Source organism: Penicillium malachiteum (genome assembly GCF_028827825.1).
Source record: "Penicillium malachiteum strain IBT 17515 chromosome Unknown utg000004l:1.0-4883003.0:1.0-4884900.0, whole genome shotgun sequence".
NCBI classification, from domain to species: domain Eukaryota; kingdom Fungi; phylum Ascomycota; class Eurotiomycetes; order Eurotiales; family Aspergillaceae; genus Penicillium; species Penicillium malachiteum.
Window position 1 is genome coordinate 132,387 of NW_026643097.1, and position 27,423 is coordinate 159,809.

Here is a 27,423-nt window from a genome sequence, read left to right on the forward strand (position 1 = left end):
TGAAAGTCTTATTGCCAACTTGACGGTCATCTGGGGCGTCTGGTGAAACGCGCATCAGTGGCGTCGTGGTTTGCATACGATTTCTGGCCAATCGAGATTTGCCACGAAGACTCCAGGCTACGCCATCAGGTCTTAAAATAGATAATTACATAAAAGTACGATAGGAGCTATTTTAAGTTCTTCCATTACCTTGTAGAAAAAATAGAAACATAGATCCAAATGGAAATCTCGACACCTTAGGCCTAAGAATAATTAGTCATCGAGCGGTGTGAACACGTTCACTTTTCGCGGGTACGGTTGATAAGCAAGACGCTGCCTGAGCAAATGTCTATTCACAATTACGTTAATGCTCGAAGATCCTTCACCCGGCTATGCAGTTCCATCTTAACCCATTTTCATACTCGGAATCAATCATCGATGTCCACTTTCAGCCCCCTTAATGCAAAGATGCGTGGTGATACAGATAGAACCAGCGAATCCCGATCATCGAGAATAGAACCTGGAAAGACACAGTACAGGCTGATTGAATATGTCGAAGACATTGAAAGATACAGTCCTGGGGGATATCATCCTTTAAAAATCGGAGACTACCTAAATAATGGCCGGTATCGACTTGTTGATAAACTTGGGTACGGCGGATACTCAACGATATGGCTAGCCTGTGATTTGCAGAGGGCCAGATATGTGGCGGTGAAGGTCATCGCCGCTGATGCCAGTCTGAATGCGTCTGAGGCTAGTCTCCTATGCTCTCTTGGAAACTCGCCGTCGAGACCGGGACGAGAAACTATACCATCTCTCATCGAGCAATTCTGGGCTATCGGTCCTAATGGAAAGCACAGATGTCTTGTCACTCTGCCGGCACGAATGAGTCTTTTTGACGCAAAGGAGGCTTCGTCTTTCGGTCTGTTCCAACCGAAGGTTGCGCAGTCGATTACTGCCCAACTCATCCGTGGAGTCGCTTTTCTTCACAGCGAAGATATTGTACACGGTGGTATGAGATACGCATGGATAATTGCAGCTGGAATGTATGACTGACAGCTTCAGACCTTCATCTAGGCAACATTCTAGTCCAATTCCCCGAAGCAATCGATCGTTTGCCACCGTCAGAATTGTATGAAAGATTCGGAGAGCCCGAGCCAGAGGCTGTTGTTCGTATTGATGGAAATACCTTGTCGGAGGGTGTACCGAACAATGTATACGTTCCCGGTTGGTTCGGCGCTTGTAGCGATGATCTTATACTAGGGGAAGAGAAGATCATCATTAGCGACTTCGGAGAATCTTTCAATCCGCACAATACCCTCAGATTATCTTCAAAGACCCTCCCTATCCTGCAACCGCCCGAGGCCAGGTTCTGTCATAGGCCCCTCTCCTTTGCCTCAGATATCTGGACACTTGCCTGTACTGTCTGGGAGATTTTTGGCCAGCGTCCTTTGTTTGAGGCTTTTTACCCTACCGCAGACCGTGTCACCGCAGAACAAGTCGAGGTCATTGGTATTTTACCCCTTGAGTGGTGGAACAATTGGCACAGAAGGTTGGAATGGTTCAACGAGGAGGGAGAGTTGAATTTGAAACCGGACTCGTCTAGGGGTCAGGATGGCCTGCGCCGGACCTGGGAAGACAGGTTTAACGACTGCATACAGGAACCTCGCGCTGACGCGGGCCTAGAGACCGTGACAGAGGAAGAGAAGAGGGCTTTCGAGACAATGCTTCGATCGATGCTAGTCTTTCAGCCGAGCGAAAGAGCGACAGCACAGCAGATATTACACTCCGAATGGATGAAAGGCTGGGGCCAACCAGCGCTTGAAGAGAGCAGGGCACAGTCGACCCTTTCAAAGTAACATGAAAAATTGAGAAACAAATTTGACATCAATTAGAGACTGATTAATCATGCCGGTGGCAGCTGCTCTCTAAGGACTATATATTGTAACATCTGGGGAGGGCATGGGTCTGGGGAGGGCATGGTCACTCCCCAAGTTCATTCGCATCCCTGTTCCGCGTCACCCAGCGGGCGATATCGCTAACAAATCGCCGGGCGGCTCCTGCTTTCACGCCGTTTTTTACAAAGAAATCCGCATCTTGATCGTCGTGGATTTGCTTGAGATCCAGACAATTTTCAAGGGCCAGATCGCAAGCTTTCTGTATATTCTCCCTAAAGGTCTGACTGCTCACCCGTGACTGGTGCCAGGCAGCATATTCTTTGACGGCTATATCGAGAAGTCCAGGAATATCGATTGTATCAGTCTGCTTAGGAGCTGGGGCCGTACTTTCAGCAGCAGCGCTAGTTGTAGGAATGGGCATTTGAGATGGAAGATGAAAGTGGACTGGGTGACATGATCCACATGTTAAGCTGTCCGAGCCTTTGTTTCGTCGTTCAAGCCGCTGGCTTTCCTCGGCATAAAGTTGTTCACGAAGGCTATCCGGAATGTCGTCATGTGTTTCGATGACCCCTCCCTGCTGCACGTATCTGGTGAGCATCTTCAAGTGGTTTGTACGTAATCTGTAATGCTTTTTTCCGTGCGGATCCTGCCAGCAGTATTGTCCTTCGTGGCGGCATGGAGGTCCAGGACAACGCATGATCCTATACACATCTCGCCAGACTCCATGACCCCCGGAAGCCTGCTCGGCATCCATCTCGGCGTCACGTTCCGTAATCATTCCCTTAGTGACGGATGATTTTCCTCTCTTATCACTTCTTGATGAAAGTCGGCCATGATCATCTATATAGTTAATGGTAATCTGAATTCGGAGTTTTTTGCCAAGACGGTAGAGATTGGCCCACTTCAGCAGCTGGTTCTCTACCGTAGTCCAATCAACATTAGCGCCTTCAAAGCGCTTGACAAGATCAGACTGGGATGGTATCGTCTAGTCTCACCCGTCGGTTATGGGCAATCTTTCTCCGTAGAATATTTCCAGCTGTGTCCTTTATCCGCTCCCAGTAGGATCTAGGTGGCAGGGCCAAGTCTTGTTCAGTGTCCTTTGCCACCACACGGTTATTCAGTTTTACCCTCCACTCGATCTGGTAATGCACATAGTCTAATCCTCCGTCATCCACCTCACCTTCTTGCATAAAATCAAGTTGATCAGACTGCGATTTATGCAACGGCGATGAACGTTCACTGAATATTAAAGGGTCGGGGTCGGGGGATGAACAGAGAACAGATGGCGTCCATTCACGGCCAGGTGTAGGGGCATAGGAGGGAGTCGGGTCCCGGAAATCAGGCAGGCGAGATTGATAGATATCATCATTATCGAAAGCAGCATAAGCCATCCCCTCCAAGCAGTAGATACTGCTGAGGAGCCTATTTATGGTGCCATCTTATGTTAGCTGGAGACAAAGAGGCTGCCATCGCGCATAGGGTAAGAGTATGTGTCTGACAGGCTGAGTACGGTGATCAGCAGGATCATTGGTCTTCTATTAGTCCGAATTTGGAAGATTGGACTAAGCAGTCAGGCTGTGGGGTTGTTAAGGTTCTAAGATTGCGGGTAAGCGCTAGGATTGCCACTCGGACACGCTGGTGTGAATGGAGAAGATGACCAGTCGTCAAGTCCGCCAGCCAGTGTTGCGGGTGTTTGAATTGTTTGCATTGCCTCGGAAGATTCCAGCAATACTCGTATCAGCCATACACGCATAAGCCTATGTCTTGTAATTTAACTGTGTAAGCGATTGTATTTGTAAAAAACCGGAAGATTACTATTTTTGTCTGTTTCTTAATAGGGTCTAGTGTGTCTTGGCATTTAGGGTCTAGGAGACAATGCAAGAGTGTGGGGGGTGACACCGATTTCCGGAACTACTGTATCTCTACAAAGCATCAAGTTGATTCCCAATCAACTTGATTTCCTTGATGTATATAGATGGCGTCATTTATTCCTTTGAAACGAAAAATCAAAATATCTACTCGAATTATAGCATTCTCTAAGGCTTCACACTTCCACGAATGGTCAGGTAGCAGAATGTATGGTTCTTTTTTCCGCTGCTGCTCTCTAAATAAACAACAATAATATCACCTATGGGTACATACTGAAGCTCCGTAATGAATGCATTTATCCATGGGGGGTTTTATCTTGATAAAGCGATAAGTATGAACTTTCCCAAATCGCTCGTACTTGAAGATCAATCGCCGTGGCTACCTGCCAAAACACTATAATTCCAGCGAATACGATCGAATAGTTCAGCCGCATGAGACAGTCATGTAGCTCTTTTCTTCCGAAATTGATTGTGCTTGTGCATAGGATATTTTTCCTGACGCCAAACTGGACTGATGGGTCTGCACGATGAATTGACGCCAGACATCGAAACCACCCAAATTTCATTGCAAATTTTCGAGCCACATGAGATATATTCCTCAATTCCATGACCTTGCGTGGAATTTTGATGCAATCGAATGGATTTGGGGCATGTGCCATACGAAGGCGCCAAAAATACATGACGATTAGTTCTTCTTTCAAGAGGAAGCCAATTAATGCGCTCTTCCCTGACACTTTAGGTAAAATCTGTCAAGGGCCTTCTATATATCATCTAAGTGAGCCTCATTAAGAGATAAAAACATATTACCATGCTTCACACAATGCCATGTGAGATTATAATGGAAATTGCAGAATGGGTGAATTACAATGGTCCTTCCATAACTCCGCGAAGCTAACACATTCAGCTTTCCTCTGCAGATTTACGTTCTCTCAGTCAGGTTCGCTCTAAGTTCTACCGTGATTTACTTCCAAAGTCCTATCGGAGGGTCAACTTTCACGCTCGCAATGAATGGGCTCTCAATGATTTGAATACCGACTCCTATTTTCGCACACACAAGCAATCTCCGGACAACTTCCACTTGATGTTCATTCGAGACTTAATTTTCTCAGCTCCTTTTGAGATCGCAAGATTCAATCGCTGCGTCTTTCACGATCCTTATCCAACAAGAGTCTGGTTCAAACGTTGTCACATCCTTGGGCCCTCAAATGAAGAGAAAGCCCATGCAGGCTTTCTGGATGATGTCTCACGGCAGGTAAACCAAGTTGTTCGATGCCTTGCAGATAACAAACTTCGGTCATTCAGGTGAGTCACTCCCCCGGATCTGATCGCATCTGTTAACGGCAATTGAAGTTGGCATCTTGGTATCTGTATACCGAACGGATTGTTAGATGCGCAGAGCTTCTTGATCACTCATCAGCGTGATTTGGAGAATATTTCTCTTATCACTGATGGATCTTGCCCTCATGCCGGTCATACGGTCAATCATCTGTCTCGATTCACTTGTCTCAAATCACTGGCATGGGAGGGGATACGGCACCCGCTCGAGTTCAAATCTCTTGAGAGATGTATTCGAAACAATCAATGGCTAGCCAGACTGTCTCTCGGATTTGCATTGACATTCACAGACTTTGATGTGATCAACTCTATATTTGGAATTGCGTCCCAATCTGACCCAAATAGTGAGAGGCGCTTGCTGAGCCACGTCCCATACCTGGCTCACCTTTCGTTATCCAAAGCTCTCCTACCACGACATCCAGATTTGCAAATTGCATGCAAAATTAAAATGCTTCGGTCGCTCAGTCTACTCAATTGTAGGAATGATCTCAGCTTTCTTTCCTCCCTTTCCCACTTCTCAGATGAAATAACAATTCAAAGTTTCGAGTTTTGCTGCAATATGTTGGAGCAAGACAGTTCAGATTTCAAGATCCATCCTCTCACACAGTTTCTTCAATCCTTCACCGGCCTAAGACATTTGAAACTGAAACTTTCCAGCTTTACACTCGAGCCTCACTTGGCCACTGCCATTGCACACCATCGTTCCTCATTGCAGTCTCTCATATATCACGAGAGAGAGCTTCAACTAATTGATGACGAGGGGCGATTTCAAGAGCTACGAGATAAAGAAATGACTTTCATGGTGCAACTTCCGCATATTGTTAATTTGAGTCAGTTTTCAGCGCTAGCGCTTTGCGCTTCACCATCAAAACTAGTAAGTATTCAAATTCCAGAGTTGCAACCTATCTGACAGAGCCAGCGCTCTATATTGGAGCCTTTGCGCAAAGAAGCATCGCTGCATACCCTCCATCTTCGGTGGACCGGATCCGAAAAATTACATCGGAATATCCGAGAAGAACTGATGTCTCGCCTAACATCACCGCCATTTCGTTCGCCTGGTCTTCAACTCAGGCCAAACGAGGTCAAGCTAGGAGGCAATGAGTCGCATCAGATGGCTCGGACTATTGTGGTCTCCAAAAGCTCACCAGAGGAAGACGAGTATCTTGCATTTGTACAGTGGGCATTTGGTCCGCAAGGAATGCCATTTCTGGAGACCCTAGCTTTGGGTGATTTCTCCTTCGGAGATCGCTATAGAAACCAGCAACTCTTGCTCCGACGAAAGACCAAAGAAGCACAAGAAATCCAATACCAGGAGATCCAGCTACCTTGTGGTCTTCTTGACAGGGATTTCTTTGTGGGAATACTTGATGATGTGTCTTTCCATGAAAAATTGATGGTTGAAGATTTGAATTTTCTCCGTGCTTGTCCAGATGGAGGCTTGATGGATTCACCTTATGAATAGTATTGATTTGACATTTCTCAATGAAAATTAGTCATTATATCAGAGCTAACATTTCATGTGCTCGTAGTTGATTGTTTTTGTTTTGTGAATTATGGTTATCAGATGACAATCATGTTCGATAAGAATTTACTAGAACTGACAAAGGATTATTTTCCCAAGGTAAAGAACAGCTCTCCTCTTAAAACCGGGAGGCGCGAGAACAGCGCAAAATGTCACAAGTACATTTTATCATAGCAGTCACAACCGCTAGGCTTTGAACAGAACATGATTCAGGTTTTCTAACGAAATAAACCGAAGTATTGAACTTGAGCTTCCAAAGTCTTGACAATGAAACTATGACATAAGAAACAAAATGCCAAGCTCAGTCTTCCGTTGGTTGAAACAAAAGCATTGGAAAATCCCCCCTCCCCCTATTGGATCAACGCGTGGCTCCTCGCTAAATTTAGGGAAGCTGAAGCGTGCGAAACTTTTCACTGCGACGGATTTTCTATAGGAGGCTCGTCGGAAATTTCCCATTTGTGGGCAACTTCTTTCTTGCTTTTCTTCTTGCTGGCATTCTTTGGAATATAACGCTTGAAAGTTTTGCGGACCCTCCTGTATTTCGCTAGTCAAATCTACAAATCGGTCAGTACAGCTATGACGATCCAGCTAGCTCTCTTAACAATACCCCTTATTCCAACAAATGGCTTGCAAGTGTCGGATCCTTTCGTGAGGATCTTACTGCCTACCGTATGACTTCCAGTGTCAGAGGAGTCCTCTTTTGAGAGGTTCCTCTTAGCACTATAGAACCTCACCACGAATCTTAGGCTAAGGTGAGAGCAAAGATTTAGTCTTATTGCAAGCTAGGCTAGCAATCTCCTGGTTCAACTAGTCGTTTGAATACTTTCCGAGAGTTTCCTCAACCTCTTCGTTTATCCACAGTCCATAATTTTCTGGCAACCTCATACCTTTAATAGCTAGCTCATCTTCCCAAAACCATGTTATCGAACAGCTTATCTTGAGCGTTTGTAGTGTTCGGATTTCCCCTATTTTTATATAGTATTTCTGAAGTTTACACTCCAATTGAGTCTCGAAACCAATGATAAGTGCCTGGTGCATCCCTTTGGCAGACCGATCCACCATCTGGTCCAGTTGAGTATGAATGTTTCGCAATAGGAATCGTTCATGGACGTTGGCCTTCTTTTTAGCATTCCGCAGGATTGAATCAACAAGTTCTGTATCCAATTCGGAATTAAGGATATTCCTTGATAATTCATATGCAGTGGTCTGGAAAAGGTCAAGCATTTCAAGGTAGCCACGAGCGTGAAATGTAGTTGCTTGATATGATGATGGTTCTTCAAGAAATCTTCCACAAAATTAATGTCGATAGTCCTCCCCCTTAGGTGGAAATCAACCAAGGAGGGCCTTACACAATCATCCGGTAACCGAATATGCTGCATGTCAATATGGAGTTTTCTAACTTCACTGAGGAGCTTGATTGGCAAATAAGGCTCTTGTTTGGTGAAAAACTGAATCCCTTCAAGGGCTGGGAGAACCGAGGGAGAATTTTGGGTGTCTATACCCGTGAGTGTAGCTATGTACTTCTAGGGACGACGTCGACGAAGAATACCAACTGTTGGTCGTTTTGTCAATTTCAACTGCGTTTCATAGCTCAAGATCAATGAAATTAGATCGGAAGTTGTATCGCTCGGTCTTGTCCGAACGAAATGAGTTTGATGAATCGTTGGAGGTCTTTTCGGGCAATTATGTTATTGAAGGAACTCGAATTTTCTTTGTGACAGACAACTCGATGAAATAAGAAATCGGTGGCTATTCGACACCATCTTCGACAGATAAGGTGACATCTCTTTAGAATCTTGATATCAGGAATATTTGAGAGATGATTTCCTGCATTCTCAGTAACGCTTTCCATTTCCTGTGACATTACGGGTTCTAACCTCAGGCAAGTTCTCCATTCTGCCAAACTTCCAGAAGGATGTAACTGACAGGACACAAGGACAAGAAAGGTAGAATGGAATGCCTAAAACCAATGATCTAAGGTCAAAGGAATGGAGATCCATGCAAGATCAAAACTAGCAACGTGTGATATTGGGAACGCAAAGTAACCTCGTGATGATAAATTCAATGGAATTGTACGTCTTTACGGTTTGAGGGATTTCAAATATATCTAAATCCGGTATTTTTGTTTTGTCTTTCTGCTGCAATTTACCCGATGGAAAAATCAAGGGTTTCTTAATGATCATGATTGAGACAGCTCTTCAAATGGTGCTCAGAATGGATGGACTAATACATTATATCCTTTGACATAAACTCGCCACTTGCGACATGAGATTGAACATCATGGCTCGAGCGCGCTTTAATCCTTCGAGCAAAAGTTGATTCTCTTGTCGAAGAATTTGATTTTCTCGCTCCAGCTGTTCTATTCGAGCATGTGCCTCGCTGAGCAAGTAAAGCTTTTCTTCTGGCTCTTCCCGCCGCAGGTCGTCTAGAATCCGGGTGACCAGCTTTCTTCTCTTCACTTTTCGTTTGGATCTTGCTTCACTCCGATTGGGGACTTGGGATGAGCTCTTGGCTTCAGAGGTCGCTTTTGCACCAATGCGGTATCCTTCTGAAATGCGTGGCATTGTATTCGTTGAGTCGTCGTAGGCTTTAGCCGTTAGGTCAATGATTTAATATCTTTTTTATGGGTACATGAACTTCTCACTGTGATTTCTGGACTTAATTTCAATTGATTAATAAGGTGAGTGTGATGAATGTCGCAGGAAGATGCTAGGAGAATACGGGTCAATTTTTCAACAGGATATCACATACGCTATTTGGCTGGGATTAGGAGAATTGCGCGATTTTGAAATGGTCTCGGAGCGGACCATAGCTGAAATGTTGTTGGTGGAAATACATGTTAGTGATAATTGGGGGGTGTAGGAGTGGAGAGTAGGACGCATGCTATCTGTGAAAGCTGAACTGCAAGATGACAGGTAAATAAAAGCCAGGGACTAGTAGGTCTGCCAAGACAGTATAGTCAATCAATGTTTGGATAATGTGGGTCCGGTTCTTAAGTTGGCACCTATCAATATCGAAATCCATGAAATCCATCCATGAAATCCTTAAACGTTGCAATTCAATGAATCCTAACAGCTGTTAGGTCGCTGAACCATGATCACAGCCTTACGGTAAGCTACGTCAACACAGTACTGTAGCTCAATGCACACATGTATGCTACAGTTTCTGGACGATCGTTGGTCTTCATTTTACTGAGATCGTCTTTCTGTTTGTCCAAGTCCGACTAGGTGCGTTCGAACTTGAATGTTTAGTCTTTTCGCGAAGCCCGTTAGGTTAATAGGATAATCTTCTATGGTGAAGCCATACATATTGAAGAGGGGAACCGTTAGGCAGTGTATTCTAGATACACGGGTCGATCCAGCTAGCATGAATGGATAACACCAACCAACATGTACGTTGTGGCCGGACTACCCCGTAGGGGTGGGATGAGAGATGTGTAGGAGTGTGTATTCTAGACTATAACGACGGACATTCTTGTACGTACAAAGACGGGACTGAAAACATGACAAAACAGAGATGTAACCAAACGGTAATTCTTAGCACGGTACGTGTAGTAGGGGACAGGGTACCCCACTACAATATGTACTACTAAATGCATATATGAGTCGTAGTCATCGGAACTATCCTATGTGTGGTGTCTCCAGGGGCTGACATCTGTACTTGAGCAGAAAACTCCTGAAAATGGCCGAGTTGTTCAGTCTGATCTGTGTAATAGATGTCCGTTGCTGAATTAGGCTTACTTCCTACTACTCAGTACCGCACAGAATAGGAATAGTCCCCGTGGGCATAGGAAGGACTCCGAACATTGCGGTCTAGTAGAGGATCTATGTACTAATACCAAATCAACAGCCGAGACTCGATAGATATGGGCAATCTATGAATAGACTAAGCTTAGAACTGCATCCATGGATCATCTTCCCCCGGGGCCATACTTGGAATAACAGTCCTGGTGCCCTTTCAAGCTTGGAACGGAGCTTGTATCGGACTCAAATTCGTCGTCGGCGCCCAGCACCTACTATATAAGAATCTCTCTCATTTCCTCTTTTTTCTTCTTCTCTTCGTCTCTCCCCCTGGGGAGATCACCACAAATTCTCGAGTCAAACTTGCCTGATCATCAAAAGAAAAACAAAAAAAAAAACTCATACTTGCCTGGTTCATTCTCTCATCCCCAATTGTCGCATATTCGTTCCCCAGAAGAAACAAGCAACAAACCGAGGCTAAATCCCCGGAGATCACACTGACAAGGCGAGCTTGGATCACTAGGTCGGCTTTAAGTGGTTGGACTTGTAGGGGGTCACTGAAGCTTGAGGAAACCATTCTGCGTGTTAAACTTGAAAACCCTTTAAAAATTGCGAAAATTTGAATCCTTGTCATTGGAAACCAAAAACAGATAAAGTGGGAGCCTCTGAAGTGGAAATCCAGTCCTTGGAAGTTCGACAATAGCATCAATCTTTGTCTATGGTCTTCGGGGTGCAGGCTGAGGGAAACCCACTCACAAATCAAATCAACCCACAATTCGTCCAACAATTCGCAATGAACTACGGACAGCCGGCGTATCAAGGTCCCCTGCACAATCAAGTGCATGGGCACCAAGTCGGGGATCCTGCAACAAATCAAATGGCCGCGTTTCTTCGAAAAAATTCCACTTACGGCCCAGGATCACGGAACAATCGAGAGTATCGCACTCCACAAGACAATGGTCGGAACAAAAACAATTACAACCGCAATCAAAATCACTCAAATCATACGAACCAACAAGGCATTCCACAAAATGCAAACTGGAACAATGACAGGTCATCTCCACGGAGGGGCCGGGGAAAAAACGTTCCCCCGTATTGAGGTATGTCAACTATATCAAACCAATCTCATGACTTCACTAACAAACGTTTGAGAACTTTCAGGCAGACTCAAATCACCAATCTGGCCAGCATTATGACCAATTTACACCTCATCAGGAACCATATCAGTGTCCCAATCCACGACAAAATCCTCAAGTCCAATCTACTACAACTCAGAGCTACAACAAAAACCATCATCCTGGTTGGGGTTTCTGCAACTCCTCAGCATCTGGGCAAGACTGGCAACAAGGTTGTCGTAACAAAAAACGAAACAAGAACCTGCAAATCCAAAAACCGGGTTCAAATTCTTCACGGCGGCAACGGAATACAAATGTCGACACTCATCTTTGGAGGGTCACATGTGGGGAGGGGGAATGCTGGAAGGTAAGCATCAAGTCTATTTCATCAAAATGGGTATAGCCACTAATAATCTAAACAGGACGGAGATGGAGATGTTGTCATGTCAGAGGCGCATGACGAGGACCCCTGGGTGCCATTTAATGTATCTCGTACCTATGACCAAGTTTGGTAAATGTATCCTGGCCAGGGCTTTTACCTTGTGTGCATATCATACCAGCCACAGGATGTTTCCCTTGGTACCGTGATCAAAAATCACGCCCGAATGGGGGGATCTAAAATGTATTGGAGCATGGAGCTGGTGTCTTCTATTTCATGTCGGAAATTAGGCTGTATGTTCTATTTACATGTATTTTCACTACGCAAAATGAAATCAAAATGTGATTTGTGAAAAAAAAACTTGAATCTTCCTCTGCTTCTCTAAGAACTTGAGTATACCTATTCACATGTGCAAGTTCAAGTTCAAATGTTACATCTAAGTAGGAACTACTACACACCAGTTGACTGTAGATGTGCACTGGTATGTATCCATGGATGTATAGAGCCCTGGAGTATACCATAGTATTCTATTCAATGTTGAACTTAACACCACTGCCAGTGGCACCGGCAGGTTATACTACCTAGTATATACTTGATAAGGACCTCAGGATAAACTTGAAGGCATATGTAGCTTCCACAACTACTACCAACTTGAATGTAGCGCCCGGGCTGTTACTATGCTCAGCTTGAAGATCTCAGAGGTTCAAGCTGTGATACATACAGCAGTCCAGAAACCATGGAAATCTGGAACGGATAAGATTGATGATTTACTATAAGCACATGCAGACAAGATCTACTCCTGAGGTCCAGTACCTTCAAGTTCTACTTCAAACATTGAATGTTCCACATCCATGTACAGGGTTGCAATTCAAATGTTCAAAGGTTAGTAAAGGCGAGTAGCCATACCTGGCAATAAACGACTTGAATCATTCCTTTTCACAGCATCATAAAGCTCAATATTACCAGAAGCATCTTCTTACCTAGGTTTCTCTTGATCCCTCTCTACTTCCTCGTAGGTAGAAGTAATATCAACCTTGGAAGGGGATTTGAATAGACACTGGCATGCACATGTGCACGCAGTCTACTATCTCCAGGGCTTAAGTCTCCCCTACCACTATCAGTGGTACCAGTTATACCTAGGTATGTAAGACTAAAACTGACAACAGTATCATAACCTTGGAATAATACTGACAGGTTTAACAGGCAAGATTGCCTCCATTTTGCCTTCGCCGCAGCAAGCAAGGTACCCCCGGGGCCGAAAATTGAAGGTCAACCTTTCATCTGACAGCCCTGACTCGGATGGGCAGTACCGTACACTCTAGAGCAAAAGTTCCTCGAGAATATAGTAGCACTTGAGTCATCGAGCCCTGGAGGCCAAATCCATACCACAATTCCTATCTTCGAAATTTGCTGGTGGAGAGAGAGGATGCTGGAAAGTATCAAGTCTATTCCAACATCTTGAATAAGATGACGACATACTAGTACGTGGCCATTAAAAAGCTAATCAGGATGGATCCAGTGATGATATATCCAGATGTCTCTGTGAGACGCCTCCGAGTCTAAGGCCCCGGGGTGCCTGCAATTACCTAGATATGTAGCCCTTCCAAGGTTGAATATGATAAGGTGCAACTTCTCGGCATCTGGATGAGATTGGCCTTCTCAAGCCCTCGAGGCTTTACATGTGTACTACAGACAAAATTCGGACATTCAAAAGTTTTAATTCCTCACGGCCGCGGCACTCACCAAGTCCGATACACTTTGACATAAGGCTAAGTAAGAGCTATTAGTAACTGAAGTGAGAGATCCATGGATATCTGAGTATAAAGTAAAAGACAGCTGATATTACACATATATGTACCATAGACATCTTGAGAACTGATCAAATCCATCATGACATCTGGATGCTTAGCACTTCAAATGTTGCACATTGATGGATGTGGAACTTGAACCCTCTAAGGCTACGATATAGTATAAAAGCGTTCTCCTCTTTCTTTCCAAGGTTCCTTCTTCTTCAAATGTTCTTTCTTCTCAAGGTCCATCTTGAAGATTTCTATATTATCTAGTAGTAAGTCTTTTTGACATTTTTTCTTCCACCATTTAGTATACATTCCCCTTCATCACACCACATGTGCATGACCATGACATTTAGCACTAATGTAGAGAATGAATGATAGATATGTTTATCGCCGAAACAACAAACAAAACAAGAGCCCAAAATTCAAAAACCGGGTTCAAACTCTTCATGGCGTCACCGAAATACAAATGTCGACGCTCATCTTTGGAGGGCTACTTGTGCTGGAAGGTAAGCATCAAGTCTATTTCATCAAAATGGGTATAGCCACTAATAATCTAAGCAGGATGTAGACGGTGATATTGTTATGATGGAGCACTGGCTCCTGAAACTGACCCTTGGGTCTCGCTCAATTTGTCTCGTGCTTATGGAGAAGTTTGGTGAATGTATCCTGGCCAGAGTTTTTACCTTGTGTGCATATCATACCAGCCACAGGATGTTTCCCTTGGTACCGTGACAAAAGACGACTCGGATCACGCCCAAATGGGGGGGATCTAGAATGTATCAGGGTTCAGGATTTTCAAGTCGGAACTTAGGGCTGTATTCTATCTGCATAGAAGACAAAATTAAAAATGTAGTTTACAAAACACAATTTTCATCTGATTCTCTGAGTAGAACGTTCAATTTAATTCGATTTACATCTGAAGGACGATTACAGAGGTATTATTAGTATGTCTAAAACGCCTCTAAGGTAACTTCAAATTCCAATTGGCTCTTGGACATGGTTCAACTCCTCAGGGTCTGGGTGATATTGGCATTCCCAAGGCTGCCAACGCAACCTGACATAAAAACAAAATTCGGGTATTCAAACGTATCAATTCCTCACGGCATTCACCAAGTCTCTACTGCAATGGATGCCTGGAGGCCTTTGGAGTCGATGATGACTAAAGGTCTATCTTGTTATCTTGTACTCGTGAATTATACTGGTGTCTATATCTAAGTCATTAACTTCCAAGGTTCTCTTTGTAAAAGTTCAAAAAAAATTATGCTAAGTATCACGGTCTTCAGAGGTCATAGGTATAGTATTAAGGCTAAAGTAAGAGGTGGCTGAAGTAAAAGATAGCTAAACCTAGAGATGTCTAAAGTGAAAGATCAATAGGTAGCTGATGCCAGTGTCTATTGTGAAGGGCTCTATAAAGACTGAAGTAGAACGACGTACTAGGCCAACAGTAGTTTACATTCATGCTTAGAGAAGAGGAAGCTAGTATATATAGTAGCAGAGATTACTAGTAGTCTGTCAGCAAGGATATAGCTACACCCGTGGACTAGACCAACGGAGGTAGCCAATTAATTTAAGCCCAGCTGAGTGTGTCAGCTCGTTGATGGTGCACATATGGATTGCTCTTCTCAATAACGGCAAAAGCTAATAAAAGCGCTAGTGATAGGGCAGCAGCCCGACATTCTACAACTGCCAATGAGACAAATAACCAATAGTATTGTACATGTCACGTGATAAAGGGATAATGTCGGATAGAGGCCTTACTGCCTGAGATTACGTAAACCTACACTGTATTTTTACCCCTTAGATTTAGCAGAATTGAACACACATACACACATCTGTACAATCGGACCCCATTGGGTGCCACATGCTGCTGAATAAGCCTTTATTCTGACAGATAAGGTTCCTCGCCTTGAACGAGGCACTTCCCCTTTCCAACCATCAGCAACTCTGCAATCCAAAAAGACGAAGCTTTTCCCCCAGAGAATGTCAGAGACAATAAATCCGACTGTGCCCCCTGAGTTAGAATTCAATGCGTATTGTGAAGACAGGGACTTCAGAGCTCAAGGAAAGCATGAGCCTAACAGTCGATCCCAAACAGTGATCCACCGTTCTCACAACAAGAAGTGGTGGATCAAAATCACACTAAATGGCGCAATCCCAAGCTCCGAAAACATCAGGCCAGCACAGCCTAAGTCAAAACGTGAACGGCGAAATGAATTGCAAGACTTTGTCACGATGATCGATTTCCAATCGTTGGTTCTTCTGGATGACACTGTAACTGAACTCATTTTGAATGAAGACACGGGGAAAATTGACACTGCCAACCGATGTCTTCAGCTACCATTTATCAACCAGCCTATATGGCTTATCAGGAATATACGATATCATATTCGTGAGGATCCTTTGAGAGTGAAATATCCGTCACCTATTCAATTTCCGTCATTTCGGGCTGTTAAACTCTCAGAACTGATATAAGAGGCGGAGATAACCAATGGAGTGTTTCGTGTTGACCACAAAGGTGATAGGACACTATACATTCTTAAGGTAGTTAACCGCCACTTTTACTACCCACAAGATACAGTCGTTATACAACAGGAACTAGAGAACCTCAAGCAATTCAGGGAGGCCAGAGGGATAGTTCAGCCGGCTGGTATTATAGTATTTACCAATCCATATACAACCTACCAGAAAAGCAATCAACAGATGGCTATCAATAGTATATTATTGGAGTTTTATAGTGGTGGCTCCTTGCAATATGTCCTGAAAGAACAATTTTTCAAAGATTCCCGCTGGAAAGACTGGGCCATTCAAATTGGGAATGCTTTGGATACCATTCACCGCGCGAAGAAGACCCATATGGACTTAAAGCCATCGAATATCGTTATTGACAAACATGGCACCGCAATTCTCATCGATATCAGCGGTATTGATGAAGTAACGTATGAATGGCAATCCCCAGAGATACGGGATGAAATATCACCCTTTGATCTTCCATTTCATACTCGTCAATCAAACGATATTCGGGCATACAGAAAGATTTTGGAAGAAATCGCATCAAAAGTGGAAGAGTACGCTTTTACAAATACTCCTACCATGGTTGCACGTCATTTGACTGAAGATGTTACTACTCGGTGGACTTTATCCCAAGCAATTTTTCAGTTGAGCACTTGTCATCATGGTGATTGATTCCACTAGATCGAGTCTGTTCAAAATGATGATGGAGCTGTCAAAGCTCCGAATTTGGCCATACCAAACTCGCAGTATTCGATATCAGATTCAAACATACTCCCATTCCACATCATCCTCGTCGAAATCGCCATTCGTCCTGGAATCTGTAATATCTATCAGTCCACTTATCTCCATTAAGAATACCTAGAAAAAAAGACATTGTTAATAGATTGATAGGGTGAGAGAAGTATTCGGGGAGTATTGTTGTTGGATGAAGGAATGATGAATGTCAATGGATAAAATATTGATTAAGCTGATGGGCTGGGGATTTGATGATACTGATACTAATATGGAAACGCACTTTTATGTATTATTACACAATTCAGCTAGCTAAACTCAGGACCAAACTAATCCTCCTCGTCGTCCGAATTAGTGCCCGAATCATTGACGACTGTGAGGTAGACCATGAGGTACAGTACTTGTAGACTATAGTACTTGGCAGGTTAACTAGTTAACGTGATTCCCAAGCGAGTGGGCCACCCAAGCGAGTGGGCCACCCAACCAAAAAATCGCGTCGCGACCGCGTTCTTTTATCTTCAACCACCCATCATGCCACCAAAACGTACTGTTTCGGCCAAAAAAAATGGTAATCAAGAGGGTCGAATCCTACTTGCTATACAGGCTATTAAAGCTGAACAAATAAGCTCTATCCGTGAAGCTGCACGCTGTTTTGATATACCTCGTACTACACTACAGCGTCGGCTCACTGGCTATACCAATCGCTCTGAGACTCGCGCCAACAGCCATAAATTAACTGAGAATGAAGAGAAATCACTTCTTCAGTGGGTGATCTCTATGGATATACGTGGAGCTGCCCCCCGGCCTGCTACTGTTCAAGAAATGGCCAATATTCTCCTCTTAGCACGTGGCCAGACCCCTTCTCAAACTGTTGGCAAAAATTGGGTCACAAACTTTGTTAAACGACATTCAGAGCTTACTACACGTTTCTCTCGACGATATAATTATGAACGTGCGAAGATGGAGGATCCAAAAGTTGTTCAAGAATGGTTTAATCTTGTTTTTCAAACAATTCAAGAGAATGGTATTCTATCAGAGGATATCTATAACTTTGATGAGACTGGATTTGCAATGGGACTTACAGCAACTGCTAAGGTTGTTACTCGTTCTCGATATTATGGTCGACGATCACTTTTACAGCCTGGAAATCGTGAATGGGTAACTGCTATTGAAACAATTAATATATCTGGATGGGCCCTTCCACCAGTGATTATTTTCAAAGGCAAAGTTTTAATTGAAGGATGGTTTACAAACCTTCCACTTGACTGGCGATTTGAAACTAGTCCAAATGGATGGACAACTGATGAAATTGGACTTCGATGGCTTCAAAAACACTTTATTCCAGCAACAACTGAACGTACGCTTGGAAAATATCGACTTTTGATTCTTGATGGTCATGGGAGTCATTTAACTCCCCAATTTGATCAGATTTGCAAAGAGAATAATATTATTCCAATTTGCATGCCAGCTCATTCTTCACATCTTCATCAGCCACTTGATGTTGGATGTTTTGGGCCTTTAAAACGGGCCTATGGTCGGCTTGTTGAGAATCAAATGCGGCTTGGTTTTAACCATGTTGATAAATTTGATTTTCTTGAAGCCTACCCAATCGCTCGTAAAGAGGCTTTTCAAACCCAAACTATTCAAAACAGCTTTACGGCAGCTGGTTTAGTACCATTTGACCCAGATCGAGTACTTTCTAAGTTAAATATTCTTCTTCGAACACCTACACCCCCAGCTAGCCGCCCTACTAGTCGATCAAGCCAATTTTCACCTAAAACACCTCAGAATCTTATTCAGCTTCAACGGCAAGCTAGTTCAATCAAAGCTCTTCTAAAACAACGTTCAAAGAGCCCTCCAAGTCCACTCAAACAGCAAATCGATCAAGTTCTCAAGGCCTGCGAAATTCAGATGCATTCAACAGCTTTATTAGAGGTTGAAACACGCAAATTACGCGCTGCACATGAAAAGCAAAAGCAAAAGCGCAAGCGGTCTACTAGGCAGATACCTAACGAGGGTGGTATGACTGTTCAGGAGGGCCAGGAGGCTATACAGCGTGCTATACAGGTGGTTGAGGCGCCAGTGATCCCTCCCGTACCACGGCCTAGGGCGCCTTATTTACCCCCTCAGCCAGCTAGGAGAAAGCTACCGACATGTAAGAAGTGTGGAGAAGAAGGCCATCGATCAGATCACTGTGATATTTAGTTAATTATTTTAATAAATTGGCGTTCTGGTGGTAATATTTATGATTAAAACTGTAGGGTAGGCGGTGGGTGGCCCACTCGCTTGGGAATCACGTTAGTTAGCATCATGACTGATGCCTGATCTTCCAGGCTGTAAATGTTATAGCCTGAGGCATCCAGGCGTACTTCGATCACGCCATTTTGCCAAGACTCCTGGATCGACACCAGAACAGCAGAGTATAAGACTAAACCACCACCACCATCGGATTTCTTTTCTCATTTCCCCCAATTTCTCCTTTTCATCTTCCAAAATGTTACTAACTAGGTTTACCATCGCTATCTCAAAGCCCCCGTAAGTCAGCGTGGTCATCCCCTTCACACTGCAAAATTCCAACCCCAAACTATTATCACCCTTCATGATTTGCCTTGTACACCCGACCCAGCCGACAGGCCGACGGAAACCGTCCAGTGGGGCACATGCGTCGTCTCGTCCGCCTTTCTCGGCCGGTTGGTGCGTTCGCATTGAAGACCGGCAACGCATCCAATACCGGGGAGAATCAGCTTACTGGCCTATTCTGTGTCCCATCCGTCTGATACAGTCACGATCGTCGTTAGATACACATCCAAGATCGACAGATCTCGACCGAGAAATCCTTGATTCCGTTACGGGTCACTGATACGGAGAATGAGGTGTCGAAGGAATTGCGGGAGACATAGTGTGTGTGAAGTGTGGTTCTGATACCCGTTGGCGATGTCCCGACTGGATCCTGGTTGCGTTATCTGCACCGTCAAATGGTGATCGGTGACTCGTACGCATTCTCAGACCGTTTCTTGACTTCGGAGTCTTGGCTTACAACACCCCCCCTTTTTTGTTGCGGTCAACCTCGGGCTTTCCTCTTATTACTTATTTAGACTTCGCAATGCATCCTTTTTCCTTGTCACACTTTCGCCTCATACATAAATCCCGCTTTCCCCTCTTTTCTTCGATCCCCACTCATCTTTCTTCCAGCCGGCATTCCGCCTACTTTTCCCTTTCCAAACGTCGAATCTCTCAAATGTCAACTCGTCAATGTGCAGCCATCGTGGTGGGCGCGGGCCCAGCCGGTGTGGCAGTCGTGGGGAACTTGTTAGAGCGCCAGTTAGGCACCATCGCCTGGATTGATCCTAGTTTCGAATCAGGCCGCGTTCACCGCAAATATCGCGAGGTTCCCAGGTTGGTGACTCTGGCTAGAGACAAGATGCTATGCTCATCTACTAAGACATCTCACCACACAGTAATACCAAGGTTGCACTGTTCCAGGCCTACGGCACCGCCCTGCAACCTTTCAGGACCGTAATCGAGAATACACCACAACCCAACGCCTTCACCACAATGGCGAAGCTGGATCAGGAGAAAACCTGCCACTTGCACTATGCGGCAGATATGATCTGTGGGCTTACAGATGGCCTCAAGAAGATGCAAGATGTCTATGCCTGCCATGGATTCGTCACATCGGCCAATCTGAGCAACGATGTTCGTATTCTCTCCACCATCCCCCACACTCCAGATCACCTCGTGAAGGACCAAAGGGCTAATAATGACATCATAATAGAGCTCGAATACTGCTAAATGGACTGTGCGCGTGAAACGCGACAGCTCTCCCGATGAAGTCGAAATTCAGTCCTCTCGCTTGATCCTGTGCACCGGCTCGCACCCCACAAACATCCCCGTTCCCGTCCCAGGGTTGGATATTGAGTCTTTAGATCTTGATACCGTTCTTAAGCCTTCGGAGCTTGCAGAGACACTCCCCACCCAAGAACCCACATCAGTCGGCGTAGTCGGTGCCTCCCACAGTGCCATTCTTGCTCTGCTCAACCTGCTCCAGCTCGCTCGCACTTCACACCCGCAACTACGGGTCAAATGGTTCACCCGACACCCTCTTCGCTACGCTGAATACAAGGATGGCTGGATCTTACGTGATAACACCGGGCTGAAGGGTATGGCGGCAGACTTTGCTCGTGCCGAGCTGGAAGATGATAAGCTTCCGACCTCACCTGCAGGCAAAATCATCACCAAGATTGATTGCTCCGGCGGCGATGCCCGCGAATCTGCTCAATACCACGCCCATCTCCCTGACTGCTCATATCTTGTTCACGCTGTTGGTTTCACTCGTGATCCACTGCCACAGCTTATCAAGGATGGTGTACCGCTATCTATGGAGTTCGACCATGAAACCGGTCGTTTCCATGAACAGGGTGATGGCCCCGTAATCCCAGGACTAATGGGTGCCGGGATTGCTTTCCCTGAGCGTGTCATTGATCCTTATGGTAATGTTGAGTATGCGGTGGGATTCTTCAAGTTCATGAAGTTCTTGAAGAGGGTGGTTCCATCATGGTAAATCAAATCCTGGTCGATTATTGCATCCGGAGAGCTGGTCCCCGGTTTCTTTTTTTTCTCTTTTCACTTTCCCTGGCGCATGGCGTTACAAGCGGTCTTGATGAAGAGATGTCTATCTACACGTAGCTTTATTTTGGTCGTTCTCAGCTCCGGTTCCTGAGACTTCCTATTCAATAGATTTCAATCTATGCATATGTGTTCAAATTTCAATGCGTCACAGCCAATATATTTCGCCCATTTCAATCAAGGCATACTAATCTATCCCAGCATTCAATGTCAACTCTTAGTACCATCCTCCCTTCCGACTTGAAGTTGAAAGTCCGGGACTGACGTATTTCCCACGCACCATGAAGTACAACTCCGCTTGGGACCTTCGAGGCCAGGATACACGCAACATCGAAGGTGAAGAAGTTGAACTAACCGCATGTGCAGAGCTGGCGGCACTTCCAAGGTTTGAACTTCCAAAAATAGCAGACACAGCACATACATGCGCTCGATGCACATGCCCAGGTGTGCCAGTGTGCAGTCGAGATACAAAAACTCAAAGTGACGGAATCTCCCAACCTCCAGAACCTCTGGGGATTTGCACGGGTTGTTTCCAAGCTACAAAAGCCGAAACTTGGGGGTAGCTTTTCTGGGGAAGTATGGATCGAGCACCAAAATACTCCAGGACCGGAAGCTCAGATCCGGTTCCCCTCAAGTGCTTGAGCATTGCCCTTTCTCGAGATGTAGTCAGCAAACTCCGGGGTACAATTGCGACCTGTGAACCTTCTCTGAACTGCGGAGATCAAACCCGTGACGATATACCTGGTCATTCTCCCCCGGATCTCTGCTCCACACCAGCTGATATCCGAGATAATCTGGTAAAGCTTGTTTGATCCACCGGCCTGTTCGCGCGAAGCCAATCGGAGCAAGAACCAACTCAAGGAGCCAGTGACCGGTATCCCAGGACTGTTTATCTATGTTATGGAACAGCATACACAGAGAAGGGTACTTTACGGAGACGATCCCCCCCAGCTTCAGATGGCTGCAGAGTTGCTATCTTCAAAGGATCATGACACCCAATCTGAAGTCTCATACCTTCTTTACATGCTAGCAAGAAAATTGTCTGTCCACTTAATTACGCCAACAAAATGTCTCACACTTCCTCCTCCACTGCAACAGATGGAGATCCGGAAAAGCAAGAGGAGCCAGGTCGAATCCGCTCTCCAGGCGGCACTCCTCATAGAAGCCATTATGATGGGCCGATCGGAGTCAGTAATGGTCATGCCAATGGACACGCCAACGGTCATACAGACAGCAAAGACGAGCTGAAGGAGTGGCAATGCTATGAGAAATTGGGATATTCATTCCCTTGGTGGAAGAAATGGGGCATCATCTCGGTGATTTTCGCTGTACAAACCTCGATGAACTTCAATGCAAGTTTCTATGCCAGCAGTATCTCTCTCTACGCCAAACATTTTAATATCTCAGAGCAGGCTGCTCGAGTTGGTCAAATGGATTTCCTTATTGCATATGCCTTCGGCTGCGAATTCTGGGCTCCATTCAGTGAGGAGTTTGGTCGATGGCCTATCATGCAGCTCAGTCTGTTATTGGTTAATATCTGGCAACTCCCGTGTGCATTGGCTCCAAACTTTGGTACCATTGTAGTATGCCGCTTGTTGGGTGGTCTTTCATCAGCAGGAGGCTCGGTGACCTTAGGTATGGTCGCTGATATGTGGGAGGCGGAAGATCAGCAATGGGCCGTTGCCTATGTTGTCCTGTCTTCCGTCGCAGGCTCTGTTATTGCCCCGATTATTGGTGGCTTCGTCGCGACATTCCTTGACTGGCATTGGAACTTTTGGTTGCAGCTCATTTTGGGTGGCTTTGTGCAGATACTTCATCTCTTCGTCCCAGAAACGAGGTGCAGCATCCTGATCACCAGGGAAGCTCGCAGGAGACGTAAGAATGGAGATATGGTCTGGAGCGGTGATGAGCTGAGAAAGAAACGTATGTCTTGCCGATATATTCTCATGATTTGGGCTCGCCCGTTTGTCATGTTTCTTCGCGAGCCAATCGTTCTATGTCTCTCACTCTTCAGTGGGTTCAGTGACTCGCTGATTTTCACTTTCCTACAATCTTATACCCCGGTATACAAACAATGGGGATTTAGCACCATCACTACTGGTCTAGCATTTATTCCGTGAGTATCATCAAGACCTCCTCTCCCCCCTAATACAGGAATGACGAGCTAATCATCGATCTCCAGTATACTTGTTGGGTACTTTATTGCATATTTCTCGTTCCTGCCATGGATTAAGTACCACTCTCACATCCGTGAGCGAGATCCCGATGGCTTGCAGCCGGAGGCTCGTCTTTACTGGCTACTCTGGGGTATGATCTCACCTTGCATCCTGTGTAATGTCATTGATATCTAATAGCTGACAACTTGAAACTATTAGTGGCTCCTCTCTTATCAATTGGACTGTTTGGTTTCGCCTGGACCAGCCTCGGCCCCCCTCATGTGCACTGGATTGCACCGATGATATTTTCATGTCTCATTGCAATAGCGAATGTAAGCCATACACATGAGTATTGATCTTTCCTGAATATGCAGCTAATTGAATCTCATAAGTTCTCTATCTACATGGCCACCATTGACTATATGATTGCAGCGTATGGACCATATTCTGCATCAGCGACAGGAGGAAATGGATTTGCTCGTGACTTCCTCGCTGGTGTGGCAGCAATGTATTCGGTACCTAGTGAGTGGCTATTTCTCGTGATGACAGCTTTGTTTGTTCAATCTTGCTAACGAGGTGCTTAGTGTATACAAATATGGGAACTACTCACCACCTTGAGTGGCCTTCTACATTCCTTGGGTTTATGGCCATTCTCTTTACGATCCCTATCTACGTTTTCTATTGGTATGGCCCTGCTATTCGTGAAAGATGCCCATTTGCACAAACCTTGGCCGCCGACAGAAAGAAAGCTGGACGAAGAATTTCTCAGTGTGGCTCTGGGGATCAAGATCCTGTACAACGATACTTGGCCGGTGAGGGTGTCACGATAAGAACATAGGTCCCGGGAGACAAGATTGATGTCAATCCCTATATCATTCAATCGATCACATATTATTAGTATTGGTTCATCGTTTTATCACTGGCCACGACATGAGGTCGACGCTGTCCTTCTTAAATACGTTCAAATGTTCTGGATCTTTCTAGTGATCAAGTGCTCGCATATGCAACTTTCAGACTAAAAGATTGAATAATTCACACTGGCACTCGAACGGGATCCATGAAGTGCTGTTAGTACTAGTAGTGGTTATCTCTCAGATTGTATCACAATTCAAATCTTCTGATTGTTTCTTTTTTCATCCTGTTGTAGTGTGAAGGTCTGCTTAGTAGGGAAATTTCTTTTAATTTGTACAGATATAAAAATACAAGCACTCAAGTTAATATTCTCTCACTGCCTTGGGATACCAGGCCACGTTGACTGTCCAGGCTTCCTCTTTCTATCACCAGCTACTAGCTTTCTCTGGGCAACAGCATAGCCACATCCAGCACCAGCGAAATAGCCTCCAAGATGGGCGGCGTGGTCCATCTTCATGAGTCGAGAAAGGGGGAAAACCTGCAAAAAGCGAGCTGGAGTGACCATGCTCAGGATTTCGGTGCCGACCAAACAGGCGAGGAATACCCAGCCCTGAGTCCAGAAAATGTTTCGCAGCTCCTGAGGAAGAATCCACAAGGTGATTTTGTCACTAGAGTAAAAAATTAGGGATGTTCACAGGTAAATAGGGGGAGTTTGCTTACTCGAAATGAGACATGCACCAAGCGGCGACAATACCACTAGTGGCAGCGCTGGCACCGAGAGAAGTTGTGCCAAGGGCACCCAGTAGAACACTTCGAGATAACGAAGCCAAGGATCCGAGCGCTCCGGAGGCGAAATAAATGGCTAGGAAGTTTCCACGGCCAAGCTCATCATGCACTAAAGAATATCGTAAGTTGTGTTGAACTCAGTAACAGAAGATATGGCAGCGTTTACCTTGGGTTCCCATAAGACCAAGCACCATCATGTTTGTAGCCAAATGTCTCCAAGTCTGATGACTGAATACACTACCCAGCATGCTCAATGCACTAGGGTAGAACGGAACGATGATGAAGAAACGGTTAAGAAGTCGCCATGAAGGAGGAATGTACTTCCACATAAGTGTGACCGCCACATTAGCACCGATGATAGCACCGACTGTTGCTGCCGCTGGAGGCACGGTTGGCCACATGCGATCTTGCCTTGCAGGAGTCTCGTAGTTCTGCGCAAATAGATAGCAGAGGCCAGTGACGCCAAGTGTTAGCAGAATAGAGGACAAGAGTCGTTGGGACTAAATTGAAAACCATTGTCAGTATTCAAAATGACAGCCCGTTCATGGAGGACCTGGAAGCCATAAATACCGTGGTGATTTCGACAGCCTCGGGCTGGTTGTGGGTGCCCGCAATATGATGCTTCTGAACCCAGGCGAGATATGGCCGTTCAATAGGGTCCGCCCGCGGACGCGCTATGAAAAGTCAGTATAATTCATATCCGGGACACATATTCCATTATCGCATACCCTCCATCAAAGCCGACTCTTGGTATTGCTGCAATGCTGTGTTTCCTTCAACCTGTCGTTGTAGTCGTTCGCGTTCCTCGTGTTCACCTTCCAGCCATTCCTGTCGCTTGCGCTCTTGTTCCTTCAAGAGGCGTTTCTCATTCTGTTCACGTGCCTCCTTCAGGACACTCTTGCCGTAAACCGAGTCATTTTCGCCGAGTTCCGCCTCATATGAGCCGCTCTGTGGCTTGTACAGGCCGAGCCGCTCAGCGCGACGAACTAGCTTCTCCTCCGCCTCCTTCTCTTCCCGCTCAATCCGGGCCATGATTGCAGCATCTTCATCTACGGTGTATGTTGTGCGAAGCCATTCAAGAGCGGAATCAAGCTGTGATTGAGTGACAGTGCGTGTTATCTCAACTGGAAGGTCCAGATCAAGTGTGCCCTCCAGTCTTCGAGCTTGTAAAACCGCCAAGGTGCGATTGGCTAAAGCTGTAGGAAGCTGTGAGTCGGCAAAGATATCTTTCAATTCATTTTCGGAGAGAGATCTTGCGCCAGGTAACGCATCGGATGTTTTTCGCGAGCGCTTGCGGGGAGTCGAGGTTCGTTTCGATCTTGATTGGAAAGATATGGAGGTAGGGCATCGTAGAGGAGACACCGGTGATCGAGTCCGATATTCAAATTTTGAGAGAGAGACATAGGAGCGGGACCATCGCGAGTTATTCGTGCTGCTGTGTAGAGCGGAGGCTTGGAGCCGCGGATCGTAACACCGTGAGCGAGATATCGTCGTTGGCAGCACGCTTGAAGACCTGAAGCCCAAGCATGGGATCTGCCATGCAATTCCAGTCACAGCGCCCATGTTCCAGGAACCGGGAATATGACGTCTGGAGGATTCTAGAAGCAAATTAGAGGTTATGAAGCTACCGAGGCTCCCATGTCCCATTTCTGGAGTGATTCGGAGCTCCAGTTATTCCGTTCCGGCAGATGCCTTCTGGTTTGGGACAATAGAGGTTGGATTCACTCATTAATGAACATTTTGAAGCTTTTTTTCTTTCAAATTTAATGGTTTAACCAATGTGAGTGTCAAATTCTGCCATATTCCTGGGTTTTGTCAAAGACATCAGTTGATGTTAGGCTCAGGGCACTACCCGGCTAAATGCGCAAGGCCAATTCACGCCCATACTTGAGGACTATTTAGCTATGATCATGAAATGCTATCATGATTAATCCAGTGTGACTATCAGACGCTAAATTATCCAAAAAGGCGACAGCTGACAGTGCTGTTCATGATAAATAATGGAGATGATCAGATATGCGGGTCTATGAATCTATCATTTGCAATATGCACGTAGTATATCAGAACATCTAGTATCCACAACTTGAACTTGAAGTGAAGCAATGATAACCAACTTCAAATTGTCCAC

The 27,423-nt window shown here is 45.2% G+C and overlaps 10 protein-coding genes across 10 annotated transcripts; 7 read left to right on the plus strand and 3 right to left on the minus strand.

Annotated features, from left to right (window-relative positions):
• Positions 1 to 447: 447 nt before the first annotated feature.
• Positions 448 to 1,838, plus strand: N7483_008192 (uncharacterized protein; the record flags this gene model as incomplete). Its single annotated transcript, XM_057091619.1, has 2 exons — positions 448 to 991; positions 1,045 to 1,838. 2 exons carry the CDS (start codon positions 448 to 450, stop codon positions 1,836 to 1,838), a joined length of 1,338 nt encoding a protein of 445 aa, XP_056942793.1.
• A 124-nt stretch (positions 1,839 to 1,962) lies between these two features.
• Positions 1,963 to 3,405, minus strand: N7483_008193 (uncharacterized protein; the record flags this gene model as incomplete). The annotated part of the gene is made up of 3 exons (XM_057091620.1): positions 1,963 to 2,832; positions 2,873 to 3,299; positions 3,377 to 3,405. 3 exons carry the CDS (start codon positions 3,403 to 3,405, stop codon positions 1,963 to 1,965), a joined length of 1,326 nt encoding a protein of 441 aa, XP_056942794.1.
• A 2,234-nt stretch (positions 3,406 to 5,639) lies between these two features.
• On the plus strand, positions 5,640 to 6,542 carry N7483_008194 (uncharacterized protein; the record flags this gene model as incomplete). Its single annotated transcript, XM_057091621.1, has 2 exons — positions 5,640 to 5,954; positions 6,000 to 6,542. The coding sequence occupies 2 exons, from the start codon at positions 5,640 to 5,642 to the stop codon at positions 6,540 to 6,542; spliced, it is 858 nt and encodes a 285-aa protein (XP_056942795.1).
• A 2,291-nt stretch (positions 6,543 to 8,833) lies between these two features.
• Positions 8,834 to 9,166, minus strand: N7483_008195 (uncharacterized protein; the record flags this gene model as incomplete). The annotated part of the gene is made up of 1 exon (XM_057091622.1): positions 8,834 to 9,166. The coding sequence occupies one exon, from the start codon at positions 9,164 to 9,166 to the stop codon at positions 8,834 to 8,836; it is 333 nt and encodes a 110-aa protein (XP_056942796.1).
• A 2,207-nt stretch (positions 9,167 to 11,373) lies between these two features.
• On the plus strand, positions 11,374 to 11,972 carry N7483_008196 (uncharacterized protein; the record flags this gene model as incomplete). The annotated part of the gene is made up of 3 exons (XM_057091623.1): positions 11,374 to 11,442; positions 11,504 to 11,824; positions 11,880 to 11,972. 3 exons carry the CDS (start codon positions 11,374 to 11,376, stop codon positions 11,970 to 11,972), a joined length of 483 nt encoding a protein of 160 aa, XP_056942797.1.
• Positions 11,973 to 14,078: 2,106 nt separating this feature from the next.
• N7483_008197 (protein kinase domain-containing protein) lies at positions 14,079 to 16,815 on the plus strand (the record flags this gene model as incomplete). Its single annotated transcript, XM_057091624.1, has 4 exons — positions 14,079 to 14,138; positions 14,194 to 14,287; positions 15,524 to 16,038; positions 16,108 to 16,815. The coding sequence occupies 4 exons, from the start codon at positions 14,079 to 14,081 to the stop codon at positions 16,813 to 16,815; spliced, it is 1,377 nt and encodes a 458-aa protein (XP_056942798.1).
• Positions 16,816 to 19,369: 2,554 nt separating this feature from the next.
• N7483_008198 (uncharacterized protein) lies at positions 19,370 to 19,652 on the plus strand (the record flags this gene model as incomplete). The annotated part of the gene is made up of 2 exons (XM_057091625.1): positions 19,370 to 19,410; positions 19,502 to 19,652. The coding sequence occupies 2 exons, from the start codon at positions 19,370 to 19,372 to the stop codon at positions 19,650 to 19,652; spliced, it is 192 nt and encodes a 63-aa protein (XP_056942799.1).
• Positions 19,653 to 20,113: 461 nt separating this feature from the next.
• N7483_008199 (uncharacterized protein) lies at positions 20,114 to 21,436 on the plus strand (the record flags this gene model as incomplete). Its single annotated transcript, XM_057091626.1, has 3 exons — positions 20,114 to 20,271; positions 20,334 to 20,571; positions 20,651 to 21,436. The coding sequence occupies 3 exons, from the start codon at positions 20,114 to 20,116 to the stop codon at positions 21,434 to 21,436; spliced, it is 1,182 nt and encodes a 393-aa protein (XP_056942800.1).
• Positions 21,437 to 22,568: 1,132 nt separating this feature from the next.
• On the plus strand, positions 22,569 to 24,495 carry N7483_008200 (putative MFS multidrug transporter; the record flags this gene model as incomplete). The annotated part of the gene is made up of 5 exons (XM_057091627.1): positions 22,569 to 23,617; positions 23,684 to 23,808; positions 23,877 to 23,989; positions 24,050 to 24,179; positions 24,242 to 24,495. The coding sequence occupies 5 exons, from the start codon at positions 22,569 to 22,571 to the stop codon at positions 24,493 to 24,495; spliced, it is 1,671 nt and encodes a 556-aa protein (XP_056942801.1).
• Positions 24,496 to 24,882: 387 nt separating this feature from the next.
• On the minus strand, positions 24,883 to 26,858 carry N7483_008201 (rhomboid protease PCP1; the record flags this gene model as incomplete). The annotated part of the gene is made up of 5 exons (XM_057091628.1): positions 24,883 to 25,177; positions 25,230 to 25,404; positions 25,462 to 25,795; positions 25,866 to 25,969; positions 26,024 to 26,858. 5 exons carry the CDS (start codon positions 26,856 to 26,858, stop codon positions 24,883 to 24,885), a joined length of 1,743 nt encoding a protein of 580 aa, XP_056942802.1.
• Positions 26,859 to 27,423: the final 565 nt, after the last annotated feature.